The 18,389-nt window shown below is 33.0% G+C and overlaps 1 protein-coding gene across 1 annotated transcript in view; it reads left to right on the top strand.

Moving 5' to 3' along the window:
* The window catches only part of PCLO (piccolo presynaptic cytomatrix protein), a 397,054-nt gene that overhangs the window by 251,941 nt on the left and 126,724 nt on the right, over positions 1-18,389 (top strand). The window contains exons 9-10 of the mRNA XM_058524613.1: positions 2,327-2,417; positions 16,760-16,885. Coding sequence (XP_058380596.1) covers positions 2,327-2,417; positions 16,760-16,885 — 217 coding nt within the window. The remainder of the gene's footprint in view (positions 1-2,326; positions 2,418-16,759; positions 16,886-18,389) is intronic.

The following is an 18,389-nucleotide window of genomic DNA, read 5'->3' as shown; positions in this document are numbered from 1 at the left end:
GCTACACTGACCCTGATACCCCATCGGCTGGAGAACTTTCTCAATATTCACCTTCAATGGTTAGGAAAAAGCCAAGATCCAACTAGTTCATACATGGGAGACAGATACTACTGTTTTCAGTAGACTCTTGGTCACATTGATTATAATTATGGCAGTTCAATGGTTTTTATTTATTACGTGAAATCATGAAGCTGGTTGTAGACAGTCACTGAAACTATAGGAGATTCTCTGAGATGCTCTGAAAGCAACGTTCATGGAAATGAAGAGGTTTAACATGTCTTCTACTAACATCGTGATAGGTACAAATTAAAAGGTGATAATGGCTAGCTGGTAAAACTGGTGAAAAATTGGGAAAGCCTGACTACTCTTCTAGACTATGCAGTAGATACGCTGTGAGATTACATCAACTTCTCCCTAGTCTGAAGAATTGGGAAGAATAGCAAAAGTCAAAATTATGTTTTCTTAGTTTATTTTGGGCCAGGTGGGAAAAAAAAATGAGTTTTTAAAATCATTGTTAAATAATACATGAAATTAGAAGATGTTAGAAATAAAATTAAGTAATATCCACCATTTTAATGAAGTACCTACAGTACCAAAGCAAAGTTCAGTTGCATCTAATAGTTTAGAATTTTCAATGCACACCGTTTAATTTTTAGTAAAAAATAAAAATCTTTAAATACAGATTAGGGGAGGGAGGAAGTAGGGGTAAAGGAATGTAGAAGAAGGAGAAAAGATGAGGGGAGGGCAGAGGAGAAAAATTAAGAGAAGGGAAAGAGAGAGAGATAGAGAGAGAGAGAGACAGAGTAGGAGGCCAGAGGGGAAGATAGCAGGAAATGTACACTCTTATTATGGATATAAATCAGGTTTTCTGTGGTTTACAAAGTTAGCATTAGTATGAATTATCTAGATTGATGGATTATATTGATCCTAATATTTTTATAATCTTGCAAACAATATTTTAGTTTTGCTTTGCAGGCCTCATATAATATTCCTGTCTTAACAGCATTCTGCTGTTGTGTGGGGAGTGTTTTCTCTTCATCAGAGGCCTGATTAAGCTGATTCTTTCCTGAAGAGAATAAAAGCTAAAGGCTATCATTTAAGCTTGCATTTTTTCAATACATATTTTATTTTTAATATCCAAATTCTAGCAGTTTTACAGCTGAATTTACAAAGGCACATTAAGACCACACAAGTATTCCAAGAAATCTTTCTTCACAAAATGTACGTTTCTTTGGTTCTAAATTCTATTTAATATTTCGGTTTAGTATTCCCACACACTTCTTAAACATTGAAATGGGTAGCATTGAATGTCTTTTTACTAAACTGTATTTCATTTTTAATTTTAGTCAAAATTTTTCCTAGGATAATAGATACAAGATTCCATACTAATAAACTCCCATTAATATAGATATGAATAAATATTTTACTATTTCTATCTTTCTTTATTTCACAAATCTCTTTTGAAAGCAAAGTTCCATAAAATATAAAGCACAAGTTTGAATTCACTAATTTACTTTTGTTTCAGAAATATCTTTTTGCCAGGTGGAAACAGAGATAATGCGGCCTAAGGTATTCTCATGTTCCAGTCTCAATAATGAGAATTGAAATCACTGACTTGTAACAATAGCTTTAAGTGTTGCTTCTTCTACCAGAAGGAACGTCAACAGTAAATGAGAAATAATGCCATCAATAACACAACCTTTGCATATAAAAAGGGTTCAGAAAGTATTAGAATGAGCTAAGACTTTTTTTTATTTATAGAACAGTAGTCTCAGCATCCACTGTACATTGAAACTTCTAGTAGATGTGCTCAGCAAAAGCACACTGCAATAAAATCAAAGCAACATAAATATGAAGCAGTCCTATCATAGTGATAGAGGGAGAAGAAGGAGATCTCTGGCTTTTCTCCCCTTGCGCCACTTCATTGCTGAAAATTAACCACACCTTTCCATTTCTAGGCTATCCAGAGCAAAATCAGCCCCTGTCACTTTTCCATATACGTTCTCTATCCTCTGTCATCACTATTGACTATGTACTACTGATGTAACAGACATCCTTTAGAACCTGTATGTGTGCTCATTAATTTTCTAAACACAACAAATCAGTTTGCAAGAGAAATTGGTTATGAATGTGAAGACCATAATGAACTCAGAAGCCAATAATATCATTATATAGTGTGAGAGGCTTGAAGTGTCATCATTTGAGAACTTTCTGAGACATTTTCATTGATTGAATCAATCTGATTTTCATAAAAAAGGTAATTCTGTATATTGCACTTTAAGTGTCTTTAACATTGATTTTTCACCTTATCACATGTATGTCTTAGATTATACAGATGAACGGGAAGTCTGTGCACTACATCTTTCCTCATGCGAGGATAAAAATAACAAGAGACTCTAAGGATCACACAGTTTCAGGTAAAGGAAATCAAATAATCTAATCCTTTTTATTTTAATGTTGGGTTGAGATATGTATTTGGATTTCAGTTTAGGTGACTCACTGAATTTTAGAAAACAACACTTTTTAATGTCAAAAATTGTATTTTGAAAAATTTCAAAAAATAAGCAGGCTATACACTTGAACATAAAAGACAATAATGACATGATCATTAATATGACAAATTACTAGATGGTACACATTTAGATCATTTTTCTCATTAACTGCATTTTAAAAAACGTACATGGCATTACAATGCTCCATAACGGTTGCTCTATTGAGTAATATGTTGTGGGTTTTAGGACTATAAAACATTCTTACACAGGAAGTAAAAAACTATCTTGGATTCTTCTAAGGAATAAATTCCCCTATACCTTTTCACTTTGAACATTATCAGTTATGCTGAATTTTTATTTGTTTGCTTGTTTGTGTCTTTCTATGTACCAAAGCTTATGATGGAATTTTTTTTCTTTTGGATAGGAAGATTGGCCATGAGCTAACATCCGTTGCCAATCTTCCACTTTTTTGCAGAGGAAGATTGGCCATGAGCTAACATCTGTGTCCATCTTCCTCTATTTTGTATATGGGACACTGCCACAGTGTAGCTTGATGAGTGGTGCGTAGGTCCGCACCTGGGATCCGAACTTGCAAATCCCGGGCTGCCAAAGTGGAATGCGTGAGCTTAGCCACTATGCCATTGGGCCAGCCCCTGATGAAACTTTTAAACTTTGTATTTTGAAAGAATTTTGGACTCCCAGAAAATTTTGGACTCCAGAAAATAATACATTCAGTTCTTTTGCCCACCCTTTACCCAATTCCTCTAATGTTAACATCTCTCTACCACAATAAAGTGACCAAAACCAGGAAGTTAACATTGGTATAATACTATTAAAACATCTACAAGCCTTATCTAAATTTTGAGTTTCCCCACTGACCCACTAAATTTTTCTTTCTGGTCGAGGATCCAATCCAGACCTCACATTGCATTTACTTGTCATGCCTCCTTGGTCTGCTCCGATCTGATAGTTTCTCAGTCTTCCTTTGTCTTTCATGACCTTGATGCTTTTGAAAGATAATGGAATTTTTATATTTAAATCTGAGAGACAAAATCTAAGTTTTGTCAAAGTGAATGAATTTTTAAAGAATGAATAGTACCTATATTCTCACTCAAGTATATTCTTTGTGTTTCATAGGCACTATACATCAACAGAAAATACTCTTAAATATATATTCATATCTATTGATATATGTATAGGTGGTGTATCTAACATGGTATATGTGCTGGAGAGTTTTTTTTAAGGATTGATATAACAAAGAACAAAAAGAGGTATTTCTTCAGTATCCTTGCTATTGTTCCTTGTAGATTGTAGACCATGGAACATGTTGATGTGGAACAGGTTTTGCTTTGAGCAATTTTCCTCTCTTTATTTTCGTAGAGAATGAATCCATTAGGAGTCTAATGTTGTTTTCCTTTTAAGATTGGGTAATTTTTTTGTGCCAGAGACAGATAATTCAACCTTTCATAATTTTATTCTGTGCAGACTGTATTTTAAGTATTGATGAAAATTCCAGGGGCAAATCATAAGATCCAAGGGACTCTTTTTTGTAGAAATAGTTACTTGCTGCAAAGTATTTCTGTACCTTCCAGCTCATAAAGCAAAACAACATAATACTTTCTAGCAATGCCAAAATTATTTTTTTTCAGAGCATACAACAGAAATCTTCAAACCATTTTTACTAAATCATCAGGACTCTATATCAGTGTATCTATTTTCTCTCTGTATTATTATTTTTATACTAGGTTAAAGTAATTATTCCCTCAACTTATTATTTATGTTTTGCAACTCATTATTTTAATTTTTTTCTCTTACCACAATTAGGAAAAAAGTTTTAAAATCTAAGAATAACAGAAAGAAGAGCTATTGCTTTCTCGTTTTAAATATTCTAGTCTGAAAACTAAATTCAATTTCCTCTGTATGTAGATTTTGCAGAATGAGAATGAGTATTGTTTTGAGCAATAAATTTACTAGTAGTGTACTATATCATCTCTCTGCCTGCCCTTTTTTCTTTTGATATTTGCCTAAAATAATAATAAAAATATTTTCCCTGTTATATTTACCCTGCATAGATTACTACTGAATATATTTTCTGTGTGTCCTTAGGTAACATGATCTCATACTAAATGAAATGTTTTGAAATAATTTTTATTGTTTCAAATAAGTCTTCAATCCCTCAAAGGGATTTAAATACATGTATATGCAAGGCTAGAGTCAGAAATGACAATCTTTGGAAAACTGTCTAGAAGTTCTAAGGCAATGGCAAGCAATTATGGCAGGCAAACCCTGGTACAGAGCATTTACGCTCCTGGCTAATCTCTATGTCATTTGCTGCCCAAACAAAAGCCTAGTCTGAGTGACTAAATATTTAATGATATTAAGGACTTACTGTTATTTTTTAGCTGTGATTGATTACCATTTTTATGTTAATGTTTTTAATGAAAATTAAGAGTATATCTTTTAGAGATGCATACTAAAATATTTACAGAAGAAATGGTATCTTGTCTGGGATTTGCTTCAAAATTAGCTGTGTGGAGAATAGTAGAGAAATAGACAAAGCAAAATTGATTATGATTTGATAATTGTTGGAGACGGAAGATTACACTGGGTTTTATTATAGTCTTGTCACTGCGTTTTTATATGTATGAAATTTTCCATAATAAAAAATTTTTAAATTCCTGTTTGTTTCTGATGTTTAGAGAAAAAGAGCAGTGTCCAGTAGCTTTATCAATAGTGAAAAAGCTGTCTAAGCTAATAATTTAACTGCCTTTGTAAAACAAGATAAGGATGTAAACAAGGAAGGAGTGAAGAATAAAATGTAGTATATCTGCTCCCCCAACAGAGGGGGAAGTGGTCATTAGTGAATTTTCATTTTGGTTATATAAACCCATTGAAAGTAGAAATACTGTGTATCTTTTATAATATTTTATTAAACCATTCTCACTGGGTATATCATTCAAATATTTTATAAGAATTATATAAAATAAGCACAGTTCACAAAAAGGGAAAAAATATATTTTTATTTATTGGAAGCAAAAATAATTTCAAAACAGGAGACAGGACTAGAAAGTGTTTTTTTTTACTGTTTCTCCTGTGTGATTCTCGAAGTATGAGCAGGGAACCCTCATGGTTCCCAAGATACTAGTGGGGATCCACAAGGTCAGAACTATTTTCATTGTATTGCTAAGGCAGCATTTGCCTTTTGCACTCTCATTTTCTTGTGAATATACAGTAGAGTTTTTCCAAGGTTACATGATGTGTGATATCACAACAGATTGTATATAGGGCAGATATGAGAATTCAGCTGTCTTCTATGTAGCTCGACATTAAGCAGATTTGCAATAATGTAAAACAATGCCACCCTTCACGTAAGTGTTTTATTTATAAAATAAAGCCATTTTTTATAAAAAAATGTAATTTATTTTAACATGTAATGAGTTTATTATTATTTTAAATTCATTAATAAACAAATATTTTAAATTCTCAGTTTTAATTTATAAAACAGAAAATATACATAGCTGAAACCCATATGAACAAAACCTCTTCGAGGTCCTCAGTAGTATTAAAGAGTATAAATGGCTCATTAAAACCAAAATGTTTGGGCCGGCCCCGTGGCTTAGCGGTTAAGTGCATGCGCTCCGCTGCTGGCGGCCTGGGTTCGGATCCCGGGCATGCACCGACACACCGCTTGTCCGGCCATGCTGAGGCCGCGTCCCACATACAGCAACTAGAAGGAAGTGCAGCTGTGACATACAACTATCTACTGGGGCTTTGGGGGAAAAAATAAATAAAATTAAAAAACATAAAAATAAAACCAAAATGTTTGAGAACCACTGCTCTAAGCATATTTATAGAGAAGTTTAAAAAAAATTATTAATAAGATTTTTTCTTCCTATAGAAAAACTTATACAACATAAAATATATTTTGTAACTGTACTCACATTGGATACATTTTTAATTTTTTACTCATTAATACTCACTCATTGAATACTCATGGTGTGATTTACATTGTGTTGGTTGCTAGATTAATAGAATGAATACAACAAATATTGATCTACATCTTACTCATAATTTAGTAGGACAATCCGAAATATAAGTAATTATTACAATAAAATTTTAGGAACAAGTGAGACAAAGCTGAGAAATTTATAAAACTTTATTATTCATACTCATATGTATGTATGTGTAAATGTGTATGCACATATACATATGCACCATTATTTATATTTTTGTGATGTATGCAGAGACAAATACATGCAGAGAGAAAAACATACAATCTTCTATTAAATGGTCCAAATTTTTAGAAAATAGATCCCTTAACGTTTTTGTTTTTTGTGAGGAAGATCAGCCCTGGGCTAACATCCATTGCCAATCCTCCTCTTTTTGCTGAGGAAGATCGGCACTGAGCTAACATCTGTGCCCATCTTCCTCTACTTTATATGGGACACTGCCACAGCATGGCTTGACAAGCGGTGCATCGGTGCACACCTGGGATCCAAACCTGCGAACCCCGGGCCACCAAAGCAGAGCACGCGCACTTAACTGCTTGCGCCACCGGGTCAGCCCCCAGATTCCTTAACTTTTAACTGTAAACTTCAAAGATGTAGTTACAGGTGCTGACCAACAGCTGTACGATGGTTTAAAAGTCTTTATTCAACCAAGCACACCTATAGGCAGCAAAATGGAGGGAATAGGTAATGAGTTTTGCAATAAAATGGGTATAGAAGGAAAGTACCTCAACAGAATAAAGGCCATGTATGACAAACCCACAGCCAACATCATAGTCAACGGTGAAAAACAAAGTTATTCCTCTGAGAACAGGAAGAAGACAAGGATGCCCACTTTTGCCACTCTTATTCAGCGTAGCGCTGGAAGTTTTAGTCAGAGCAATCAGGCAAGAACAGGTAATAAGTTTGGGAATCAGAAAGACCTGAGTTGGAGTTCAGCTCTATTGCTTATTTAAATTTTGAGAATAAGTTTGCTCATCTGTAAAATAAGGCCAGCTCTATGTATCTCACATAATTGCAAGAGAACCTAGCGCAAAATCTTGTACTTACTGTACACTGAACAAATGTTATTTCCCCTTCTCTTAGAGAGAAATTATCAAAAAAAAGGAATAAAATGTAATGCTCAAGAAATGAGCCTCTTTCTTTTTTATTTAGAGCACCATCTTATGGCTCTAGAAACACAGCTGTTTGAAACAAGCCAAAGAAATTCCTCTGATTTTAAAAAAGATATTTGCTTATGTATAGTTTCATAATGGACTAGCTACATCTGCAAAGCTAGAAAGACTAATTAGCAAGCATAATAGTGAAGAACATTAAAAATGTTTGGGTTCAAAAGAGAGCAGTGTCTTCTATGGAAATAGTGGCTCCTTTTCTATTCCTCATTAGTCTACCATCTTTATAGGCTTTTAGAAATAGGAGACAAACGTATCACATCTCACTGGATCTGGATACTCACTGGATAACAGCTTTAATGAGGTATAATTTGCATATCATAAATGTACATGTAACATACATAAATGTAATGAAGTATAATTTGCATATCATAAATTGTAAGTGTACAAATCAATGACTTTTAGTAAATTTGTGGAGTTGTGCAACCAGCACTACAATCTTGTTTTAGAACGTTTCAGTCGTTACAAAAAGTTCTCTTGAGCCTGCTAGCAATATCCACTTCCAATGCTCCTTTCCCAGCCACAAGTGGGAGCTGAAAGTTTAGCTATAGTTGACGTATAACATTGTATTATTTCAAGTGTACAACATAATGATTTGATATGTGTGTATATTAGGAGATGATCACCACAGTAAGTTGTGCACATCCATCACCATACATAGTTACAAAATTTTTTTCTTATGATGAAAACTTTTAAGATCTACTCTCTTAGCAACTTTCAAATATACAATGTAGTATTATTAATATAGTCACCGTGCTGTACATTACATCCCCATGACTTACTTATTTTATAGCTGGAAGTTTGTACTTTTTAACCCCCTTCACCCATTTCACACATAACCCACCCTGCCACCTCTGGCAACCACCAATCAGTTCTCTCTATCCATGAGCTCATTTTTTTGTTTGTTTTGTTTTGTTGGTTTTATGGGGTTTTTTTGCTGGTTTGTTTGTTTTTTAAGATTCCACATATAAGTGAGATCAGACAGTATTTGTCTTTCTCTGTCTGGCTTATTTTACTTAGCATAATGCCCTCAAGGTCCATCCATGTTGTTGAAAATGGCAAGATTTTCTTCTATTTTATGGCTGAATAACATTCCATTGTGTATATATGCCACATTTTCTTTATCCATTTATCTATTGGTGAACACTTAGGTTGCTTCCATGTCTTAGCTATTGTAAATAATGCTGCAGTGAACATGGGGGTGCATATATCTTTTCAAGTTTGTGTTTTCATTTTCTTCAGATAAATACCCAGAAGTGGAATTGCTGGATCATATAGTAGTTCTATTTTTAATTTTTTGAGGAACCTCCGTACTGTTTTCCGTAGTGACTGCACTAATTTACATTCCTACCAGCAGTGCATAAGGATTTCCTTTCTCCATGTCCTCACCAACACTTGTTATTTCTTGTCTTTTTTATAATAGCCATTCTAACAAGTGTGAGGTGATATCTCATTGTGGTTTTGTATTGCATTTCCCTGACGATTAGTGATGTCAAGCACGTTTCCATGTACCTAGTGCCAATCTGTATGTCTTTAGGAAAATATCTGTTTAGATCTCTCTGCCCATTTTTAACCAGATTGCTTGGTTTTTGGTATTGAGTTGTATGAGTCTCTATATATTTTGGATATTAATCCCTTATCAGATACATGACTTACAAATATTTTCTCCCATTCTGTAGGTTGCTTTTTCACTTTATTGATTGTTTCTTTTGGTACACAGAAGCTTTTTAGTTTGATGTAGTCTCATTTGCTTATTTTTGCTTTTCTTGCCTTTGCTTTTGGCATCAAATCCAAAAAAATCATTGCCAAGACCAGTGTCAAGGAGATTACTTCCTATGTTTTCTTCTAGGAGTTTTGTAGTTTCTGGTGTTACGTTAAATTTTTTTATCCATTTTGAGTTCATTTTCGTGTATGGTGAAAGATAGTGGTCCAGTTTCATTTTTTTGCATGGGGCTGTCCAATTTTCCCACCACCACTTATTGAAAAGACTATGCTTTCCCCACTCTGTATTCTTGACCCCTTTGTTGTAAATTAATTGACCATATATGCATGGGTTTATTTCTGGGCTCTCTATTCTGTTCCATTGATACATGTCTCCATTTTTATGCCAGTACCATAGTGTTTTGATTACTATAGCTTTGTAATATTGTTTGAAATCAGGGAGCATGATGCCTCCAGGGAATAAATTTATTTTTAATTACCTGTTATAGAAGTATCATGCAAACCGCTCAGATTTGGTCTTTATGCTTATAATTTTGCAGTTGCCTTATATAAGCTATAATAAAGAAAAATCTCTTTATGTTCTCCCGTGAAGGAAATGTGCATTTATGAATGTAGCAGTCTGGGAAATTTTCTCAGTGGGAATTATTTCTGAAGTATTTCAGGAGGAGGAAATCCTATGCACTTTTAGTAAAATTATCAATATATACTTCATCTGTCATTTGAAAAATGTTGTTCAACAGAGCCAGAATATCAGTGTCTTTTGATACATACTTGTGACTTGTCTTCCTTATTTCCTATGCCAATGGCCATTTCAGTCTATGGCAGGCCAACTTGGACCCATCTCATCCAGTATATTGTGAGTATGAATAGCCTTTTATACATGCTTTGAACCCCGTGTAACATTTTTGTCTTAACATATTTCACATTACATTAGAAAAGACAAGTGTGAAGTTTCGTTCATGGAAATGTGAGATAAAAGGTTCTCTTTGAATCCTTCATGTATGTAAAGGATACATATTTAAAACTAGGAAAAAACATGCTATAAGTAATTGGCTGGGTTAGAAAAAGCTAATGGGAGTAACTGAGTTTGTAATTTGTGTGCTCAGGCTTAGAGTTGGATTAGATTTGGCATGATTGTCGTGTTGCCATTTTGATATTGCTGGAAACAGTCAAGTATGGATTGCTATGGATTTTATTGAGACGATTGACATGCTTGGTTGTGTTTACAGGAATGCTTATCTTATAATGGCAAAAATTAGTAAAGATAAAAGATAAATATTGAAATATTCTTTAGGTCTTCATGTTCAAGTATTAATGAATTAATGTAGCATTTGATAAGATACAAAGGGGAAATTACTATGGATTTTTAATATAATTTGATTTATTTTCCTAAATATTTACATGGATAATTTATAACATAGAAATTAGTAGGTAAAAGAGTATAAAAATAAACTTTCACAGCCTTAGGAGTATAATTAATGTGTAAACAATAAAAATAGATTTAATTGAACTATTCTTCAGGGACTTTTCCATTATCCTTAATGCTTCATTAGCATTAATATTTATATAGATAATCTTTCTTCTTCTTCAGCCCAACTAATGACATGTCTAAACTATGCAGCATATCTTCATTCTGTAATAACTTTATTATGAATAATAAGGTCTATTGATTTAAAGATTACTATTCATAAGGTAGTAAGTTCACTGATACAAATTTTGCTTTTCCTGGATGCTTAGATGTAGCATATGATAGTGCCGAAATGAAACAAGTATTTTAAATTTGTCCTTAATGCTCTAATTATAACATCATAATAATTTCATATATTATTTTAATAATGAAAATAAGAACATTCTTTGTCATACTTTAAAATACCAGAGCTTTTAATGTAACATGTTAATAAACATATAAAATTAAAGTAGATTTAAACTGCAAATTTGAATGCAAATATAAGGATTTTTTCTTAGTATGCTCATGTTTATTTTATGCACAGCTTATTTTATTTTATTTTTTATTTCAGCTTTATTGAGGTATAATGGACTTATAAAATTGTAAGATAAAGTATGCATTTTGGTGATTTGATTTATGTATACATTGTGAAAGGATTTCCCCCATCTAGTTAATTAACATATCTGTCACCTCATATATTTATCTTTTTTTTTTTTTTGGTGAGAACACTTAAGTTCTACTCTATTAGCAAATTTCAATTATACAGTACAGTGTGAGCAACTATAGTCACTATGTTTTATATTAGATCCTCACACCTTTTCCATCTTATAGCTGAGAGTTTGTACCCTTTTAGCAACCTCTGCCTATATCCCCCACCCACAGCCCCTGGCAACCACTTTTCTACTCTCTCTTTCTATGAGTTCCACTTTTTTCCCCCACATATAAGTGATACAAGGCAGTATTTGCCTTTCTTTGTCTGGCTTATTTCACTTAGCTTAATGCCCTCAAGATCCATCTACATTGTCTCAAATGGCAGGATTTCCTTCTTTGTCGTGGCTGAATAATATTCCATTGTGTATATCTATCACATCTTTATCCATTCATCCATCAATGAACGCTTAGGTTATTTCCATATCTTGGCTATTGTGAGTAATGCTGCAATGAACATGGGAGTGCAGATATCTGTTTGATATCCTGTTTTCATTTCCTTTGGATATATGCCCAGAAGTAAGACTGCTTGATCCTATAGTAGTTCTATTTTTAATTTTTTGAGGAAACTCCATACTTTTTTCCATAGTGGCTGCACCAATTTACTGTCCCACCAACAGTGCACAAGTATTACCTTTTCTCCACATCCTTGCCAACACTTATCTCTTGTCTTTTTGATAATAGCCATTCTAACAGATATGTGGTAATATTTCATTGCGGTTTTGATTTGCATTTCCCTGATCATTTGTGATTTTGAGCACTTTCTCGGGTACCTTGGCCATTTATATGTCTTCTTTGCAAAAATGTCTCTTCAGTTCCTCTTCCCGTGTTTTTTCAGATTTGTTTCTTTTGCTATTGAGTTATATGAGTTCTATATATATGAGTATATATTTTGATATTAACCCCTTATAAGATATATGATTTGTAAATATTTTCTCCCATTCTTTTTCTTTTTGATAGTATCCCATAAATCCTTTAAGGTATCTTCATTCTTTTATTCTTTTTTCTTTTTGCTCCTCTGCTTGGACGAACTCTACTGCCCTGTTTTTGAGTTCACTAATTCTTTCTTTGGCTTCTCTAATGTGCTATTGGATCCCTCTATGAATTTTTCACTTCAGTTATTGTATTCTTCAACTCTGTGATTTCTGTTTGTTACTTTCTTATATTTTCTATCTGTTTGTTGAAATTCTCACTTTGTTCATGCATCATTCTCCTGACCTCAGTGAGCATCTTTATGACCATTATTTTGAACTTTTTATCAGGTAAATACCTCACCTCCATTTCATTAACGTCTGTTTCGGGGGTGCAATCTTATTCTTTTGTTTGGAAACAAACTTTTCTTCATTTTCCTTGACTCTCTATGTTGGTTTCCGCACATTAGGAAAAACAGCCGCCTCTCCCAGTCTTAATGGAGTGGTCTCATGTAGGAGATGAACATTATCACTCAGCCTGGCCTAAGCTCTTGGTTGTCTCGCAAACCTCTGTGATTGTCGAAGCTGCCTTCTTTGTTCTTAGTGGCTCCCAAAAGTTGATGTGGGTTCGATGTTTGTTTCAATGTGGATATTTTGTTGTTTCCCCAATGTGTAGGTTCACGCAACCAGTTTCTGGATTTCTTTCAGAGGGAATTGCTCCATGTGTAGCTGTAGATTTGGTGTGTCTGTGGGAGGAGGTGCGTTCAGGAGCTTTTTATGTTGCCATCTTGGATAAGAACTTTAAAAGTGACTGCATAAAGTATATTTATCATACAATTATAGCATGCAGAGAGACTTAAAAAACTGATGCATTTAAATCATAATGCTAAATTTATTAAGGAAATACTTTTTCCTAATGATTTTGTTACTTTTTTCATTGAACTTTACTTTTTATAAATGTTCTTTATATACATTAAAGAATTTCTGAAATTTAGATTTCCCTGTAAGACTTCCTTAACCACATCTATGCTTTATGTGGAGTTAAATTACTATAACTTTTGATGATCTCTTTTACTAAAACTCCTATGTTCTCTATAGTAACTATTGGCCTCTCTGCTCTGCCATACTCTGAACTCAAGAGCAAAGACCAAAGTATTTGCTGGCATCTAACTGAGGAAGCATTTTAGCAATGTTTCTAGATGGAATAGAAGCAGAGAGGCATAAGGAGTTTATGTTGATAAAAATTTGTCAAAAGTTGAAAAACAATGATAGTATCAATATCACTTATCAAGGACCATTTAGATCTAAGGATTTCAGTTAAAAATTAATGTTGCTTTTTGAGTTTACCAAATCTTTTATTGGCATTCTGCTTTTTAGATGTGAGCGGGGGTGTTTTAATATTATAAAAGCATTTTCATTCATTTTATTTGCATTTAATACTTAAAATATTAAAGTGCAGTTCTAGAAATGTTAAATCAAAATGTCCAGATTTAAATTCTTAGATATTGTATAAATTAAATTTATATTCATGACATCCAAATTAGGATACAAGCAACTACTGTAAAATAAACAAAAGATGTTATATTCCTGAGTCTTTTTATTTTCTACCATGCTATTTTTTCACAAATTTTTAACATTTCTATGCTACTTTATTGTATACATGAAAAACAATAGCAGTAACCACAGTAACATCAACAAGAGGAACAGTAATTTTGAAAATTTACTATGTGTCTGAAGTGGCTTCTGTATATATAAAATCTCATTTCTCATGGTATTGTCATGACTATATATTACTCTCATTTTACTGAAGACAGTGAGACTTATAAAGTATATTTAGAAAATGTTTTGAGTACTTGAATTTAGTAGAGTGAACTATATTTTACGATGTTACATAATTGTTGTGTCATGCTCCTTTATTAAGATGGTTGTAATTATAGTTTCCTGTCACTGATCCTTTACTACAGGCTTTTAGAATGTGCTTAGTCACTAAAAATCAAATGACACTAAGGACCCAACTACTTAACCCTCAAGACATTGTCATCTGCAGAATGAAACTATAACCAAGTTTTTAAAAAGTCACTTATGCTAATGAATAGATTTTGAAATTCTACAACTACTCTTTTAGCTATACCTTTACAAAGTATAACAATTCTATTTGTAGATTCTAAGCATTTGTCCACACCATGTATTATAATTTCAGCACTACATTTTCATGGGCTACCTTTATTTTCTAATTTTTAAGCTTAAAAAGAAATAAGTAAGACTAATGTCCTGAGCACTCTACTATACCCTACTATACTCTGCTCTGCTATATTCTAGCACAAATTGTGATAAATTTTGATATAAGGCGTGATCTTGAATGTATGCCTTTACACTAAGGAAATCTCATAAATCATCTTTTGGAATCTCAGACTGACCATGTCTTAAAATTGATATGGATATACCAACCACATTAGAAATTCAATATCTGTGTGGATTTTTATGAAATCTTTAATAAGTGATGAATTGTACAGCTTGTGAGTGATTCAACCATGGAAAGTGAAGCCAAATCTTTGATTAAGAATCTATTTTTATTTTTTACAGATAAATTCCATGGAATAACCCTTGATTATGGCCAGCTGTTTTTAAATCCTCATTTTGTAATTTCTAAAGTGTCCTTAGGATGCTCAGAAAAATAAGCTAAACTAATTGAATGAAGAGTGGCTAATAACTTTTCTTCACCTGCTACCCTTTGTTCATATCTATCTAATGTCTTACTGTAAAATCAATCCTGGTGAATCCTTAAGGGCTAAAGTCTAAGAACTCAAATGTCTCTACCCAGACTTAGTTGAGACTAAGTCATATACTAGATGATGTTCTGCGTTCATCCAGTTATATTCAATATGTATCATAAATTAATCTCTACTAAAAACGGTAACACTGGACCAAGAAACTTGTGACAGAAAAGCTCCACATGTGGAGCCAGAGAGAGCTAGTATCTTTTTTAACTCTGACCTCTTACAACAGCAGGAAACTTAGAAACATACAGTTAATTTGTTTTTATTTTTGTTTTGAGGCTAAATCTTCAGAACACTTACTCTGGTAAAAAAGCAGAGATGGAGGGCAGGTAATACAGGAGGAGAGGGAGAAAAGAGAGAAAAACAAGGAAGAGAGGAAGGGAGGAAGAAAAAGAGGGAGAAAATTCATTTGGAAATATCATATCACCTGGAAATAATAAACAGCGTTCTACCAAAATATATCCCTACTGGATAAATGAGAGAAGAGTTCCATAATTCACTGTTACTGCTTGTTGAATGTTTGAACTATGTTGATGCTGACTACAGGGATTGTTTTTGAAGAGTAAAGTGGGAAGGAAAGAGGATTGGGAAGAGAGCTGGCTTTTAAAATTTGGAGATTTTGAGAGGGTTGAAAATGGTTCTTCAATCACTGAATGGAAAGAATTTTAATTTCAAGAGATAATTAAATGTGTTTTCATTAGAGGAGGAGAATTCTGCTCTCTTTTAGTACTTTCATTTTAAAATGTCCTTGACATTTGTAACAAAAATGTATCTGGTGCTGTATATACTTGCTAATTTTTAGTTGATAGAAAAACATAAACTTAAAATATCAACAATTCTTTTCTATCTCAATTAGATTTCTCATAATAATTATTCCCCATCTTTTTTCTGTGTGGCTAATTACAAAAAATATCTGTTCTGTGGAATAAGGAATAGTTTACTAAGTTGTTCATCAGTCAAAATTAATTTTATTATGCCTTGTAGTAAGTGCCATATTAATGCACAATCAATATTAGTTGATGAGCGAAGGTTAAAAAGTGAATAATAATTTATAAGTTACGATCGTGTTTTCACTTTTTCAATTGCATTCATTTGTGTGTTTGGATTGTGTCTTCTCAATTTATGATAGCCATTACCGCCTTTTAAGTGAAGTGTTCCTCAATTTCATAAGTGAATTTTATGCTCTGGAGTTTCTTATAGTAGGATCATCTTCATGCAAAATTTTTACAAAACATCTGGTCAAAAATGGACGAAGATATTTCTATCATATCTTGGTGATTCAAAACATGATTTGTTAATATCAAGTGATTCATTGTAGATCCCACAAAGATCTCAGAAAGTCCTATTTCATATCAACTATTATTGAAATCAAAACAATGTCCTTTTGTTATTGGTGCCAGTTCCAATATTCATGTTATAGTTAGCTTCTGGACACCAGAGCCCACTTTTTGTGCACCTTATAACTTGTGACAACTGTTGTCCTTTTAAATTATTACTAATAATTTGCTAATTTTTCAATACAGGTAATGGATTAGGAATTAGAATTGTGGGTGGTAAAGAAATCCCTGGACATAGTGGAGAAATTGGAGCCTATATTGCCAAGATTCTTCCTGGGGGAAGTGCAGAACAGACAGGGAAACTTATGGAAGGTAAGAATAAGGATTTCAAAGTAAATTAAAATGAATGTACTCATATTAAATATATTTTAATTTAATATGCAAATTTTCTCTTTCTTTACTGTCTAGGTAATCTTTCTCCTTATGGTTAATTATGAAATTTTGATAGGGTAATATAAAAGAAAATATGTCCACAACTATATTCATTTTATTTTCAATTGCATTGTCCTTTTGGCAGTTGGTTTGATATAGGGATATCTTGTTTAAGAAACACTAATTAGTCGAGATTTTTTCACCGACTGGGGCAATATTATTAAAAAACACTTTGCGTATCAGGATTAATGTTTCATAAATACTAAGGAAAATTATGTTGAAATCAGAGCCATAAAAATATCAGATGATCAGTCATATGCTAATGTCGATCAGCAAACTACGGATGACCCACCGGCCGAATCTATCTGCTGCCTGTTTCTGTAAACAATGTTCTATTAGAACACAGTCAGGATCGTTAATTGACATATTGAACATGGGTGTTTTCCCACTACAATAATAGAACTGTATTCATGGCAGAGACTAAGTGGTCTACAAAAACTAAATTATATACTCTGGCCATTTTCAGAAAAAGTTTACCAACTCCCGTGCTATATACTGTCCACTTTTAGACACTATCCACCTGGTTACATCATAAGCATTTTAAAATAATGAACTTTATAGATGTGTCCAATGGGCCATAAAATATGTATTTTACCAGTTTCTTTCAGTAAAATGTTACAGCTGATTCTCAAAATACATAATGATAATTTTTACTTATTAATTAGATGATGTAATCATTCGCATTTTCCAAACTCTAGTATCGATATAGTTTGTAAGCTTTCAGTGATATTTATAATGAACATTTTTTATAGTAAAGTAACCTCAATCTATCATTTTTTTATTCTAAAGATAGAAAATGTATTTTTTATTGGTAGCATTTTATTGAGGTCATAATGGTTTATAACATTGTGAAATGTCAGGCGTACATTATTATTTATCAGTTTCTGTTTAGACTGCATCGTGCTCACCACCAATACTCTAGTTTTTATCTGTCACCGTATATCTGTGCTCTTTTACCCCTTTTGCCCACTCGGCCACCCCCTTCCCCTCTGTAACCACTAATCTGTTCTCTTTGTCCATGTGTTTATCTTCCACCATGTAAGTGAAATAATGCAGTGTTTGTCTTTCTCTGTCTGGCTTATTTCACTTAACTTAATACCCTCAAGGTTCATCCATGTTGCTGCAAATGGGACGATTTTGTCTTTTTTTATGGCTGAGTAGTATTCCATTGTATATATATACCACATTTTCTTTATCCATTCATCAATTGATGGGCACTTGGGTTGCTTCCACGTCTTGGCTACTGTGAGTAATGCTGCAATGAACGTAGCGGTGCATAAATCTCTTTGGATTGTTGATTTCAAGTTCTTTGGATAAATACCCAGTAGTGGGACAGCTGGATCATATGGTAATTCTATTTTTAATTTTTTGAGAGATCTCTATA

Source organism: Diceros bicornis, chromosome 3 (genome assembly GCF_020826845.1).
Source record: "Diceros bicornis minor isolate mBicDic1 chromosome 3, mDicBic1.mat.cur, whole genome shotgun sequence".
Classification (NCBI taxonomy): domain Eukaryota; kingdom Metazoa; phylum Chordata; class Mammalia; order Perissodactyla; family Rhinocerotidae; genus Diceros; species Diceros bicornis.
The sequence above is the reverse complement of the archived record's forward strand: the minus strand, read 5'-3'. Positions and strand labels throughout refer to the sequence as shown.